Source organism: Gallus gallus, chromosome 14 (assembly GCF_016699485.2).
Source record: "Gallus gallus isolate bGalGal1 chromosome 14, bGalGal1.mat.broiler.GRCg7b, whole genome shotgun sequence".
NCBI lineage: Eukaryota > Metazoa > Chordata > Aves > Galliformes > Phasianidae > Gallus > Gallus gallus.
This window is the reverse complement of record NC_052545.1, coordinates 987,302-1,002,638: the sequence shown is the minus strand read 5'-3', so window position 1 is coordinate 1,002,638 and position 15,337 is coordinate 987,302. Positions and strand designations below refer to the sequence as shown.

The following is a 15,337-nucleotide window of genomic DNA, read 5'->3' as shown; positions in this document are numbered from 1 at the left end:
GGGAAACCAAGGCGACGGCCGCGCGTGCGCAAAGCAGAGCCGCGGTTCGGCGGGAGCCGCCGTCCTCGCGCCAAACGGCCGCTCGCTGCGGGCCCCGCGGCGGGGCAGGAGGCGGCAAAGCGCAGCGGCCCTGCGGTCGGCCGGCGGCTGTGCGGGGCGCTCAGCCCGCGTCTCCACGCACCTGTGATCCCAGCCGGCCGGCTGCTCGGGCTGCCTGCCCTCCGGAAAGGAGGATTCCTTTGTGAAAAACGTTTGGAACAAACAGCAACAGTGCTAATTGAAATTTAGTATGCTGCATGAGTTACTCTATTAACATTAAGCACAAATGGCAGTAAGATAATCATTAAAGGCAGTATTAGTGCTTTCAGTAATTACCAGTGAAACCTGCAGCGTTCCCACCCACGGGTTACCTTTAATTTAGATGGTCCGACACAGCAGACACACACAGGTAACTCTCCCAGCTAGGAGCGTCGCGCTCTGAGGATCCCCGTACCTGCAGTGAATGCTGGTGGCCCCGCTGGGTCCTTACATACACACATTTACATTTATTATAAAAATCGTGAGTATGAATGAAGTATTACAGAAAGCAAACCACAATAAAAGATGGTATCTACACACGAATTCTATGTCGGTACCGCTGGTACGAAGGACGAGGCAGCTGAATGACTTCTTACTGTCAGATGTGAAACCTGGCCATGTATTTTAGTCCAAGTCAGACAGCTGTGATAAAAGCCTGAACGGCGCCGGGCTGCTGCCGTGGGAAGCGTCACAGAAGCCGGGCCTGAGTGTCACTCCGATGCAATCAAATCCAGGCTGGCTATGTGCCTCATCGTAGGCCGCCCGTGGGGGCAGTTCCAGGGGTGCTCGATCTCACCCATGTGGGTAACCAGTTTTTTCATCTCCTGCACATTCAGTGCAGTTCCAATCATCACCTGTAAATAACAGCAAAAACAAACCAGTATTTTCTTACTCCATACTGACAACTGACATACAGATAAGAAGAGTACTGCCACCACTATGTCAAATAAATACCGTGCAAGACATTAGAAGGAAAAAGACCTGCAAGGTGATCAAAAGACAAGACACGTACATAAATGCACTAGCTTAAACCAGAACATAAATGGCCAGGATCCTCCTGAAGCTATGTTAGAGAAAAACACGGGGAATAAAAGTAAGAACGTTAGCTGCTAAAATCTAGTAGTGCAGAAACTTCTGCAAAATATATGCAGATACAGCCACGTGTAATGCAACAGAAAATACAGAACTTATCTGAAAACCAACATCAAGTGCTGTACTTACAGATTTTCTGCAAGCTCGAGAAGCAAACATCTGTCTGACTCTGGAGGGTCTACACATGACTCCCGGGCAGTCACTTAACATGAAGATCAGCTCATCTATGTCTTGAGGACCAAATGTCCAGTTCTTGCTTGTTGGCAAGGATATTAATTTAACTCTCTGGGTTACAGGAGCTGAAAGATTTGCAATAATTAATAAAGAAATGAGAACATTACAGGAAATTACTTTTTTCTTAAGAGGAAAAACAGAAAAACTGCTTTGATACATTGATGTCTTCTGTCTACATGTCGATATTTCAATTTAGTCTTTGATGAGATGTACCAGCTAAGCAAAGCAGTAGCTACAGCAGATATGCTCTTCTAACACGGACAAGAAACTGCTTGCAAACTTATGACAACAAACAATTTCAAAGAGCAGATTTCTGTTGGCAAAAACTTCATTATAAATAGCATTTTAGGCAGTTCTGAAGCAAAAGATACAGAACAATCTGGAGTGACTTCCCAAATGCCAGAAGTGCTCGCACACAATGCTTTCACAATCCTCCTCATGAAGCTCTGAAATACACACGTTACCCGTGTTGTAGGAGCACGGAGCTCACAGTTAATGGCCGTGTGATCAGCGCACAACAAGTCAATGCTGAAGCAGTAAGGAAAGCCACAGAACGTTTCACCAGTGCTATCTTAGCTTAAAATCACTATGTTTACCATCTACCTGTACCTAACCTTGCTGGGACCCACGAGTCTAAGAGCATAGGAAAAAGACGTCAATATAAGACACCCAGGAGATGCACATTCTGTCACGTACCCAAACTCCAGGTAGTGACTACAAAGTCTGCAATGACTTTTTCTAAGGGAGGCACTCTGAATGTTCTCATAAACAGCACAAGAAGACTACAGAATGGTAAGCCTCACAAAAAAGCGTGTGTACAATAATACATTATTCCAATTTTTCTGCCCACAGATTTCCGTATACAACTTGGGATGAAATAACTATGGCACAAACTCACCATTTTCATTTATCACAAAATCAAACCCATTTTTTCTGAATATTTCCAGGTTTTCAATCAGTACTGTTTCATTTACAGCAGTTAAATTGAGATTTTGAGGCCTGAAAGAGAAAAAGACAGCATTGCACAGGTACGTAGCACAGAGTGCTTCAGGTACTGACACCAACACCTCAGCTCTCCTGGAGAGCATCTCACCTGCTTGGTCAAAACTAACAAACTGCACCACGAGCAGAGCACTGTTTCCAGGCGTTACTCAGCACAGTAAAACTAACATTTTAGGGCAGCATTCCATTCCCTGTGGCTACAACCATCTCCAATATCCTCACTCCATAACCACACTCACCAAATTGAGGCTGACATTAATCCTGCTGTGAAACCTCACTGACTGTTTACTACTTGCTGTACAGCTACAACTATCTGCAGTTTATTGGAAGTTCTATCTAAAGGTTGATTCTTTGCAACACTGAACATAAAAGTAACTTCTGTTGTAAATGTTTTGAATGTGTGAACTACTTAAATATGAAAAATGATAGATATCATTCTAAAACATTGAATTAAAGTGATAAAATTGTTAGGATACTGAGAATACTTACGCTATCAGCTTCTGGCCTTGAAGAACAGTGTGTTGCTGTAACATCTCAAAGTTGTACTTCTCATCAGTAGCATGTTGGTCAATTATGAAAAGATCAGAATTCAACTTGGCTATTATAAACCCTAAATTGAACTGGCCAATGATTTCCATTTTTGCAAACATTTCTTTACTGTATATAGAAAATATAAGCAAATCACAAGACAAGCCTCATCAGTTACCACCTTAGTACAAAACTTGAAAACATATTTATCTCCCCTACAGAACTTTACATGGAAAAAACGTATATGGAGTCTAATTGAAGCAGGATATGAACGCAGAACCTGTCATACTGGTGGCACCACGTCGGGCAGAGAACAATCCATACTTCAGACAAGATTTGTTCAACATTCACCCATTTTAAGCATAGCCACTAGTGGCAAGAGAAGTAGAAACGTGCAGGATGGTAACTGCAAATAAACAGTAACAAAGGCAGCAGCATGCTTCTAAAGCAAAGCAGCTGACACATTTGACTTTTTGCAAAGAGAAGGTTTTCTTCACCTTAATTAAAATCCAAAATTCACAAATCATACACTGTTAATGTCCAATAACCATCTGAACACAACTTATTTTCACCACCACATCTCATCAAATTTCAAATTAATGAAGGAGAAATATGAGCTGTGGAATCTATTAAGTGTCACAGATCAATGTCATAACATTTCTCTGCCTGCACTGCAGATTACAAATCTTAGCTGAGCCAGGTCTGCGATGCTTTTGGCCTTTCATTTTAGTGTCTTTTCCCACACTCTCCTTGCACTGAGTTCCAACAACTGCAGACCTCTGCCAGGTAAAACACCTTCCCCAAATGGATGATTGAATGGCATAACGAGTTAGACAAAAGACATCTCCAGAACTGAAAAGTAGATGTAAGCCTTCCTCCCACCCTCCAAGACAGTTTTTATTTTTTCTCCTTAGCTATTTTTGTTAATTGGCAAATACAAGATAAGAAGATGAAAATACCTGATCTCTTTTCTTAATTCATCTTCTGCTACTTTATTTTCTCCAGGACTAATTTTTGCTCTAAATCTTCTGTAATTTTGTGTTTCTGTACACTTCTGCTGTTGCTGTACAATCTTTCTTACCCTTTCAGCTAAAGCTTTCATTGAGAATTCAAGCGGCACAGTTTTCTTTTTAACTTCCACCAGTACATCAACACATGGCATATAGTTTCTGGTATTCTCCACTTTAGGATGTATACCTGCTTTGAAGTCATCTGCCTCATTTTTAAAACGTCTTACTCTTGGTAAAGAGTTAGTGGCTTCTTGAGGTAAGTTAGTTTGGTTATTGCAGTCATTCACTCGATTTAATTTATGTTCAGTGCCCAAGACCTGAATGTCACATTCCAATGATTTCTCACTATGTCCAACAGTCTTAAGATACTCATTTTGATGTTGTTCTTCTGAGCTACAGAATTCTTCTTCAATGGGATTATTTACACTTTCACTGATGACACAACTCCCAGCCTCTGGTGTGTTATATCCAGCATCTGATTCAGAAGTGCTACAGAATCCAGAATCAATATCATCTACTTTTCTCAAATATTTCCTTGGAACTGGCATCTTTGACTTCATCTCATGACAACTCTCAGAATCCTCACTCAAAACAGCCTTTTGAGTCCTCACAGTACTCAAAATGGTATCAAGTGACAGCTGTTTACTGGAGCTGTGTCGCTGTTTTACCTTCTTTGGGCTTTGGAAATAACTCTCAGTTTGATGGAGAGAGAATGACTCCCTTAATCTGGAAAGAGTCATTACTCTTTTCCCTTCACTGCTTGGATTTTCAGTCTCAGAGTGATGTGACATTTCTACCCAGGGCTTTTCTGCGTCTCCAGGAGGTGCCTTCACATTGCCTAACAGAAGGAGAATGAAAAATAATAAACAAATAAAGTCAAGGTTATAAGTTACAAACTAACTTAAGTTTAAATTGAATGATGTACTATAGTAAAGGGAGCAAAGAAGTAGAAAAGCAGCAAGCTCCTCCAAAGTGCCCTTAAGCTGACTGAGCAGGAGCTGAAATGCATTGGGCAAGGAATGATGTGTTTAAGAAACTTATGAATGAATGAATGTGGAGCATCTTTTCAAACTGCACCATAAGTCAGTCCAATCAGCACTCTTCTTTATATTATCAGGAGTTTATGACTGGAAGACAATGAAAAGCAAATGCTCTTCCACTTGAGTTGTTGTTTTTTATATTTATATTTATTGCCTGTGGGCAAAAAATTAAGGAGCTGGCATGACAGATACCTGTACTACATGTTATTAGTAGATAATAAGAGGATTTAATTCTCTCAAATTGTCAGTCTGATGTGTCTTTTACAAGAGATAAGCCCAAAAGAAGGAATACTCAGGCTGGAATTGATTCTATACACAGAAAGAAAATTAGAAGAGTTTGCACTGAAAAGAGTGAGAAGGAAGAGTTGTTAGCATAGAAAAACTGTCCTGAAAGATCATTCAGTGACAGGAAAACCAGTGATCTCTGTGGTTATCATAAAAGAATCCAAGCTGAAAATCCAAAGAAAAACTTGTACTCAAATTTCAATCTTTGTTTATGAGATTTCAACCATTCCTTCAGGAGGACGTTTAAATAAAGGATGCTTCTGTCCAATAATCCTCACCGAGCCTTCTTCATTAGATCATGAGCTCTGTCAGCGTTCTGATATGCTCCATGACACTTATCATGGGAATACACACACACAGTTTTTAAATTAAAAATAAAGCTAAAATCAGATATAACACTTCAGATATTTCTGTGTTTTAGAAAGGAAAAAATTGGCAAGTGCATAAAAGACATACATCCTCCCTCTCCTCCTCTGAAAAGAGCAACATAAAGCTTTCCCCAGTATCAAAGAGAAAATGCTTTCAGACATTATTAATCAATTTTGTACTAATGTAACAGTCAACTTTATGGGGGAAAAAATGTTGAGTTGGTAACTTAGGGTCTTCCTTTACGATAGAAAGCTGATACATTAAAATATTTCTAACGATCACGTGAAGAAAGTTACCCTGAAAGGCACATCAATTAAAAGCTAAGCATTTTCCCCACTTCTCCTCCAAGTATATAACACATTTTTTCAATGCTCTACTATGTATTATACACCAAATTTTCACATTTTGTGTCCTACCTACAATGTCCAGAAGATTCTGATTAACGTTCAGTTTGTTAACATCACTACCAAACATCTCTATCAGAGAAGTTTTTAAAATTGCCAATAAAAGCTTTTCTTCTTGAAGCAGAATTTGTCTCTTGTCTGGAGTTACGTTGATGTCGACACACTCTAAAAATCAAAAGAAAAACAACTGTATTATATATCGGGGGGAAGAACCCAATCAACTCCTTCCTCCCTTGGATCAAAGTCCTTGCTGTTCTGCCCTCTACTTCAATTTCACAAAACTGCAGTTAACATTCACAGTGTATCTGCAAGTTAAACTTTTCCAACATCCCAGCAAACAGAATTTAATTCTATGCAATAATGTAAGTTTTCTTGTATTTAAGCTAACCACAAATTGCCATTTTCTCATTAAGAAATTACTTGGGAGTACAGAAAAAGGAAAAAAAGGAGAAATTGGAATCACAGCTGAATTCCATCTCCCCCTCACCAACCACAGACAAAAATATCAGAGTGGAGAAAGTCGCAAAACAGAAGTTACAATATTCTCCAAAATAAATGATGCTCTTTAAGTAACTACAATTTATTCCTCAATTAAATTTTAGCCTTTAGAAAAAAGGTACTAAAAATTATTCGTAACTCACCAGAATCTACACAAATGTTAAGGACAATAAAAGGATACTGGTGTTTATTGTATAAGTGATAAACTTCATTCACAAGCTTGACAACCTGTAGAGGTGGAAAAGAGTAAAAGCAGATACTCTTATCTTTTAGTTCAAACCAGGATGTTATTGAACTCCTTTTAAAACTAAAAATGCCCTAAATCTTATCTCATACAATTCAGCTTTTATTCACACAAATAGACCCGATGAAGACAAAATCTTAAGACAGGAATTTACAGCATCAAGACACAAAGATGTGTATCTGTTATTAATCAAGTGGTCTGCAGAAAACCCTAAGCAAGTTTGTGTTGCTGTTAGGAAAAAAAATAATAAAGCAGCTGCTCACCTTTGCTGGATCACATGGACGTTGGTTGATAAAGAAAAACTGTCTGTCTGTTGTACTCCTTCCAACACCATGATCACAACGAGAAATGAAGCCCGTAATACTGTAAAATAACAACGTAACACCAGTAAGGAAACAGAAGAGGGAAGCTAAGTATTTTTTTTTTTTTTTAATCAGACCATGCTTCAGTTAGAAGTGTTTTATAGGGGTTAAGAGAAACACTGTTACACAGCATCACACCTATGTGGGCTTGTTTTCCTCCCCCAGTTTCCTCTCTGACCAAGGTTTGATGTTAAGTTCCAAAGAGGTATCAGAAAATTGAAAAAGCTGCTGACCAATTTAGATGAATTTGCCATTTTTCTGCTCTGAAAGCAGAAGAGGTTGGCTGTGAAGTGCCATCAGTCAGATATCAATGCATCTATTTGTGAGCCTCACATATAGTGAGGAGGAAAAAAAAGTACATTTAAAGTGCAATTGACTGATTTACACACATCTCACACCATTTCACAGTAACACTACTGAAGACGTACAGATATGAACCATGGATTCACCCAGAACACTGCCAGAGGTGACATTCAGCAGCAGACTGCAGTAACACAGAACTGGCTGGGGCACAAGGAACAGCAGTCCTGCTCCTGCCTCCCATCTGACTACCAGCACCTCAGTCCTGAGTTCACTTCTTTAAAAATCAGTTGATGTCCTTTTCCAAACACTACACTAACACCTACTATGCTGATCAGAGTTATTTTTAATACTATTAACCACCCCACTTCCTTAAGACTTAGGATTATGTTAAAACATCACTGGCAACAGTGGTTTCTTCTTCTCTGACTACCTATACAGCTTTTCTGGAAGGTCTGTAGATTTGAGTCCATATTCTTCACAAACAGCTTCATTAGGAGGCAGCTGAACAAAAGGAATCAGGCTCTGCAACTGGAAAAGAAAAAGAAGTGAAACATGTAGACTTTTTCTTCTATCTTACTGTTATTTATAAGCCTTAAAATCCATTTGATCTTTTTTTTTTCCCCAAGTCAGCCAAGTCAGATCACTCAACATCCAACTCCAGCCCAGCAGAAGACAATAACACAGCTGATGACTGCTGAAAATATCCACATTTGCCTGAGTTATTGCACAGATCTTTACATTAAAACAAATATAGACAGAGAAACAATATCATTGACTCAAATTTGACTCTCCAGCTACCTATGTATGACCTAATCTAGTTCTAAGCAAAACCAAAAGGTGAAAAATACTAAGTTTCTTTTGGAAGAATAGAACTACTGAAAAAGATGCACTGCTCGAATCACAGCTTACCTAAATAGATAGAGGCATCTTCCCCATCATACCACTACTTTTTTCTGTCTTTAGAGCATCTTTTACTGATTTTACATTCATATATTTGATAATATATTATCAGGCTATAAGCTGAATGTTCTGCTCATTATGATCACATTGAGTTATCAGCTATGCGTGTTGCTGCCTGGCAAAACAAACAGTTGCATCTTGTTCAGGTGTGCCAGCCACAGCACAAACAGCCCTGGAATGCCCACCAGGGCACTGCCAAAGGAGGAGGTGCTTTTCAACAACCAGAGGGCAGTTATGAAGCACTCAATATTGCCACTGGTTGCAGTATATGATTCTAGTATGGGAACTTTTATATTTCTTTCCTTTTTGCTGCCTCCTAGATGTTAGAAATTATTGTCATAGCTATTATTTAGAAAGCATCAGAGTCCACACCTCTGCAGGAGCGGAGTGCAACATCCTGTAAGTTAAGGAGAGCACTGAAGAAGCTTAGTTTCACAGGCAGAAGTTACAACTTCTGATACAACTACATCAGTTTTCTGCTCCCCAGTTAAGACTTTCACATTTAGGTGATTGTCTGTTTTCAATTGCTTGCTGTCGTGACATACAGACTGGTGTCCACACTGTTTTTTGAAAGCAGAACCCACGGACCTTACTGTCACAACTCCTAAACCTGGCTTCAGACAGATATTAAGTACTAGCTCTATCTCCTAAATTATTTCTCTTCCATCAAAACGTGTTTTCCTCTCAGCAGATTCACAACTTCAGTTGAACCACAGAGGCTGCACTGTTTCTCCTTCCACCTGTAGGGTGTGCAAGGAGTCAACACATGCCACCTCCCTTTATGATTTGTAAAGGTTTCCTGCATCCCTTCTCTCTAAGATCTTAGAAACTTCTCTCTCCAGCAATATTGCTTGCCTTGTCAGTAGAATGGAGTACCTGTTTTTTCCCAAATACTGCTCCAATGTTTTCCTTTAAGTTAGGACCTCCAGTAGTGGATACCACAGGGCTCTTTTTTCCTTGACCAACTTGATTAGTGCAATTAATCCGCACTCCTTTTGAAATAATACAGTATGCTTGCAGTATCTGAACCATTTTTGCATATTCCTATTAAGGCAGAAAGAAGTTCATGCTTACACAAAACGTCTTTTTAAAACAACATTGTGTTGATAAAACTTTCAGTATCTGCAGGCAACACAGACTTCTTTATGTCCAAAAGTGGTGCCATTTGTTTTTTAAATACTTACAAACCAAATTAAACATATGTATGTGAAGAACAATGTATTTCAAAACAAATGACATATTTGCAAGATATGTGCAATGATATTCAGTCCTTTGTTAAATGTAGCATTCACTGATTTTAAAATACACGAAAGTGATGGTAATTTTATTTCTTTTCAACATTTGGAAATTTGAGACTGTGCCTCCAAATGCATTCATTGCAAAACAGAAGAGGAAAGTGCATGGGAATGCTTTTCTTGTTAAGGTCAGAATCACTCTAATGAAGTCAGACTCACTCATGCTTCTCTTGATCAGCATCAGAGAACTGAGCATCATTCAGCTGTGAACGAGGAGGGCTGTGAGAGTCCCGTAATAGCATCTGAGCTGACTCACCTTTTTGATGTTTCTTTGAAATTCCTTATGTCGCACTGGCAAAGTATGAAATAGCTGCTGTATGCTCACAGTTGTTCCTTGCTGCCGTGGATAAGGAGCTTTCTGGGTAATCTTACCATTGTGATCAAATACCAAACGAGTCCCAACCTTTGCAGACTTATGGCAAGTCGAAATGGTAACATCACTGATGGAAGGAAGCAGGCAACAGAATTACTCACTGAACATTGTCTTTTCTTAACCATTACTTACAGTCTCATCAGGCATAGAAAATATTATTTGTGTATTTTTAATTATAGCTAATCTTCACCACTAACAACTAAAAACTTACACTGCTTTTCAGATATTATTTTCCTACTTACAGTGCAAACATTTTAATTTGTATCCCCCTCGTTCTTCTCATATAAGATGCAAAGATAAAGTCTGGTTTTGTTGGACACCACATTCCTCACACTGACACATAACAGCACGATATTCTTAACACAAACTGTTCAAAAGCTGTGGTATTTCAAACCTACAACATATTACTCAAAACAGAGCTCACGTTAGGTAACAGCAAGTTTCCACTGCCTCATTTTGTCAATAACAGTAAGCTGACAAGATGGCTTCACTTGTTTTAAGTACAGTAATTTTCTACTAGTAAGAATGCAATATTAATACCTTAATGCACACAACGAACTGAGAGCTTCACCTCGAAACCCAAATGTCTCAACATGTATTAGATCAGAAAAATCTTGTATCTTTGACGTATAATGTTTCAGAGCTGGAAAGAGATAGTTAGAGGATAGATTTCACTTCAAAGTGACAGTAGATCACACAAGTACATTTTGCATACGTACAAGAAGCAAGAAGACTTCCGCAATTACTATTCAACATACAATGAGTAATAGAGACAAAATAAGACTTTCCTTTCCCCTTCACAAGGACACTTTTAAATCCTCAGACATACCTGCTGTGCCACCATATTTACCACCTGAAATCGATACAGCACTGCTGGCACACGCCACAAGGTGCTTCAGAGCAGCACACATCAGCTGCGTCTGCCACCAATTTTACTCTGCAGGAAAACTGCAGGGCCAAGCTGTGCAATGCTATACAGCAAACAGGCACGATATCGTGTGCCACAACCGCAGCCTGAGGAGGGCTCAATTCTATGCAGTCAGAACAGCACCCATCACCAGGTAACGAACTGCAGCCCTGCACCTTCCCTGTCCTGAACAGCAGAGAATGCCTACAGGATAAACACTGCGAGCACAACAAGTACCACAGTAATCATCATGTGGAGGAAAAAATAGCAAAGAAAGCAAACAGTTACGCTTATCAGACAGTGCTGCTTCTGCTCCTGTTTTGCATGGCTGAAACACAGCAGATGGAAAGTTTGGCAGCCACATGCACGAGGTCAGCTCACGTTCAGCACATACTCAGTCTACAGAACACTTCTCATAAAGTTGGGCTCCGTCAGAAGCGATTCACGACTCAAAAGGAATAAATCTAGATGAACGCTCCTGGGACGTTCTCCTCCGTAACGACATCTACCCTTTGCTCCACGTAAACAAGCAATCAAACCAAGAACTGCTTCTGAGCTATAGCAAATACAACAAGAGCACTTCAGAAGCCCATTCGAATTTGTAAAGAACAGCAGTCATTACTCACCGAAAATATACCTCCAAAGCACCTACATATAAATTATGGAAGCCGTTTAACTTACTTAATCCTTCAAAGTTTTCCTCTTCCACTCCACCTCCGTTATCTGAAACCTCTATCAGCTCCGCCCCGTGGTCTTTAAGTCTTACATCTGCAAACGCGAGAAACGAAGTCTTTGAGCACTCTGTTAACGCACAACGTTGGGTATCAGCACCGAACCCGGAATAACTCCCGCCGATGGCCGTTCTCCAGGCCGAGTCTGAAGCAGCAGCCCCGCACCAGAGCACCCTCAGCACCCACCGCACCCAGCAGCAGGGCAGGGCAGGGCAGACCCCGCGCTTGTAGCGCCAGAGCGCAGCGCGTGGCTCCGACCGCCCGGTGCCCGGGCCGCAGCACCGCCGCACACCCTCCGCGCTCAGCCAGCGCCGTTGGCCCGCACTCCGCGCCGAGGGGCTGGCGGTACTGAGAGCCCGCGGGGCCGCGGAGCTCTGACAGAAGGGCGGTTACCGATGTTGGTCGCTCCGGCGTCCAGGCTGTTCTCCACCAGCTCCTTCACGGCCGTGCCCAGGCTCAGCACCACCTGCCCCGAGCAGATCCGGTGCACAGACTCGCGGTCGATGCGCTTGATGGTCTTGGCGGGCTCCGAGCTGACAAGGGAAGAGGGGCGGAGAGGGGCGCGCTGAGGCGGCGGGGGGGCGGGGCGCGGCGCAGGACCCCGCTCGGCACGGGACCCCGCGCGGCCGCACCCACACGCGCCCCGCAGCCGCCCCGAGCCGCGCGCGCCGAGAGGGGGAGAGCTGAAAAGCCGAGGAGGCCGCGGCCGCTCCCGATGAGACCCGTGCCACTCGCCGGCACGGGTGGGCGGGCGCGATGCCGGGGAAGGACCCGGCCCGCCTCGGGGCACTCACCACGGCGCGGCCTCCTCCATGGATCCCCACCGCTCGCCTCGGCCGCCCGCCGGCCCCGCCCCGCCCCCGGCATCGCGCCCGCCCACCCGTGCCGGCGAGCGGCGGACAGAGCGGCCCAATCGGAACGGCGCCTCTCGCTCCCTACAGACTCACTGACCTCATTGGCTCAGGCCGGCCAATAGGAAGGAGGCGAGGAAACTAGGCGGGCGAGCATTGGGTGGCGGACGAGTCTGTAAGGACACGCGCTCCCTCTGGCCCAATGGGCGCGGCGGGCGGGCGGACCCACGCGGGCGGTGCGGCTCTGCCACTCGCGGAGAGGCGCCGAGCCGGGAGCCGCCATGCCCATGTACAAGGTGAAGCCGCTGCACGGCGCCGCGGGCCCGCTGCCGGCCGAGCAGCTTCCCACATGCATGTACCGCGTGCCCTGCCTGCACCGCTGCGCCACGCCGCAGGTAGGAGCGGGGCGGGGCTCGGCACAGCCGGGCCTCGCTGCTGTGCGGCGGAAGCGCGGCGCCGTGCCGAGCCTCGGGGCTGCCGTCCTTCCGCCGGGCTCGCTCCGGACCGACGGCTCCGCACGGAGCCGCTCCGAGGTGCCGCTGCGTTCCGCGGGGCCGCCCGCCCACTCGCCGTGCCTCCCGCGCGGGGCGGCCCTGGGATTCCGTGGGGCCCGGGCGGGCTGGGCTCGGCTGTCTGCCCGAAGGTTATCCTCGAACGTGGTTTTGAGGCTGTAGGCCTACCGCGCCGGGGCGGTGCAGCCGGCAGGTAACAGGGACGTTTCCGACTTGGTTAAACGAGACGTAACTCAGCTCTCACCTCGGCCGCACACACCAGGGGCAGCTCCGAGACACGGGACGTCCTTACCGTTCCGTGGTGAAGGGGCAGGATGCGAATAGCACCTTTAAAGGCTTCCCAGACAGGGTCGGGTGAGCTGTGAACTGTGTAAACCCCGAGCTGAGTGAACCCTGACGGGACTTTCTCTCCTGCAGGAAGAAGTTGACCCGTCGCTTCAAGCCCTTGAATCCCGCCAGGAGGAGATTCTGAAACGTCTGTATGAGCTGAAGAGCGCCGTGGATGGTCTCTCAAAGATGATACAGACTCCTGATGCTGACTTTGATGTAACTCATGTCATTCAAAATGATGAGTCTTCTCCTTTGACAACAAATGGAGCAGACTTAGATTTGATGCTTGGAAAGGTACGTTGAGTTCAGCACACACCATGGTGGGTGTTTTCTTTGCCCTCAGAGCAGAAGGGCTGGTAGGACGGTGGTAGGACTTGGAGTGCTCAGAACTCAGGAAATTTTGACTTCAGATTCAACTAGAATTTACTGCAATATCCATAAATGTTGAAGGAAGATGCTTAGATTTTTCGGTGATTTAAATGTCAAAACTTGTTTGCCCCCACAATTTTAGACACGCGTGCGGCTGGACGCATCTGGCAAGTGTCTTACCTGAATTTTTTTTTACCTTCTATTCAGGATTATGGTGCCCTGAAAGATATCGTAATCAATGCAAATCCTTCTGTACCCCCACTGTCCTTATTAGTACTGCACAGCCTGCTCTGTGAGCGCTATAAGATACTGTCAGCTGTTCACACACATTCATCGGTGAAAAGTGTGCCAGAAAAGCTCTTGAAATGCTTTGGAGAGCAGATGAAGAAGCAACCACGCCACGAATATCAGTTGGGCTTCACTCTCATATGGAAGGATGGTAAGAATAAGTTATCTTCCAGAGGAATACAATAGGTCAGAAGGTGAAACTTGTGCTATAAAACAGATGCTTTGGTGTAGTTTTGCTGATAACATGATGGACAGGTAGCATCTCTGCTCTTCTTGCAAATATGAACTTGGATTTTCAAAACTGTGAGCAGTGATGGGGACAGAGAAATAAAACCGAGTTACTGCTATTAAAATACAACTGGTATTTAAAAGGTAGCTATTTGAAAAACACCCATAGCAATCCTGCAGATACAGTTCCTACAAAGATTGGCTGAGAGATTTTGCAATCTTCAGTCCAATTAAAAGTATTAAGAAAATTGAAAAAAACTGTTGTCAAGTTCACAACATTAGGAATGCTGCTGGTGTCAGAAACAAAATAAATCTTAAATTACCAATATATTTAGCTTCTCTGCAGTGCAATAATCACTTTTCTCTTCTTGATTTCAGTTGCAAAGCCTCAGATGAAGTTCAGCATTCAAACAATGTGCCCAATTGAGGGAGAAGGCAACATTGCTAGATTTCTCTTTTCCCTTTTTGGCCAGAAGTACAATGCAATTACTTCAACTCTGATTGACAGCTGGGTTGACACAGCCATCTTCCAGCTCAAAGAAGGTAGCAGTAAAGAAAAAGGAGCAGTCTTGCGATCCATGAATGCTGCCCTGGGCAAGACATCGTGGTTGGTGGGAAATGAACTCACCGTGGCAGATATTGTTGCATGGTGTGCGCTTCAGCAGACAGGTAGTGCAAATGCTGCACCATCCAACGTGCAGAAATGGATGAAGTCCTGTGAGAACTTAGCACCTTTCAGCTCTGTTATGAAGCTACTGAAATAAGTCTGTACTCTTAGATAAACAGGGTGATTTTAACTTTTTCCACCCCACACCTACTGCCGTGGTTTGAATCCTGAGAGCTATTCAGTTTCTGCAGTTGGACAGAATTCTCAAACCAATAAAAACATTACAGCTACCTTTTGTGTGTGATCTTCCTTTTTTTTTTTTTTTAGCTGCTGCATGGGAAACATGTTTGTTTAGTTACCTAAAGCAATAGTTACCTATGCAAATACAAGCTGTATTCTGAGTTTTTCCATCTTTTTTCTCTGTACCATTAAACTTG

The 15,337-nt window shown here is 43.5% G+C and overlaps 2 protein-coding genes across 4 annotated transcripts; one reads left to right on the top strand and one right to left on the bottom strand.

The window, feature by feature from the left end:
* Positions 1-268: 268 nt before the first annotated feature.
* Positions 269-12,565, bottom strand: PMS2 (PMS1 homolog 2, mismatch repair system component). Its single transcript, NM_001396081.1, is given in 15 exon segments — positions 269-932; positions 1,300-1,469; positions 2,303-2,403; positions 2,896-3,063; positions 3,894-4,782; positions 6,055-6,207; positions 6,684-6,768; positions 7,048-7,147; positions 7,880-7,977; positions 9,286-9,453; positions 9,961-10,144; positions 10,618-10,720; positions 11,666-11,752; positions 12,109-12,248; positions 12,510-12,565. Coding segments are annotated over 15 exon segments (2,610 nt in total). The 5' UTR covers positions 12,530-12,565; the 3' UTR covers positions 269-788.
* A 230-nt stretch (positions 12,566-12,795) lies between these two features.
* AIMP2 (aminoacyl tRNA synthetase complex interacting multifunctional protein 2) lies at positions 12,796-15,190 on the top strand. Of its 3 annotated transcripts, none has more exons than XM_015294284.4 (4): positions 12,796-12,862; positions 13,496-13,702; positions 13,985-14,216; positions 14,672-15,190. In XM_015294284.4, exons 1-4 carry the CDS (start codon positions 12,848-12,850, stop codon positions 15,055-15,057), a joined length of 840 nt encoding a protein of 279 aa, XP_015149770.1. In that variant the 5' UTR covers positions 12,796-12,847; the 3' UTR covers positions 15,058-15,190. The 3 variants fall into 3 exon arrangements, with proteins under 3 accessions (XP_015149770.1, XP_015149769.1, XP_025011088.1); XM_015294283.4 differs by having other exon boundaries at positions 12,796-12,961; XM_025155320.3 differs by lacking the exon at positions 12,796-12,862 and adding an exon at positions 13,022-13,271.
* The last annotated feature ends 147 nt before the right edge of the window (positions 15,191-15,337 follow it).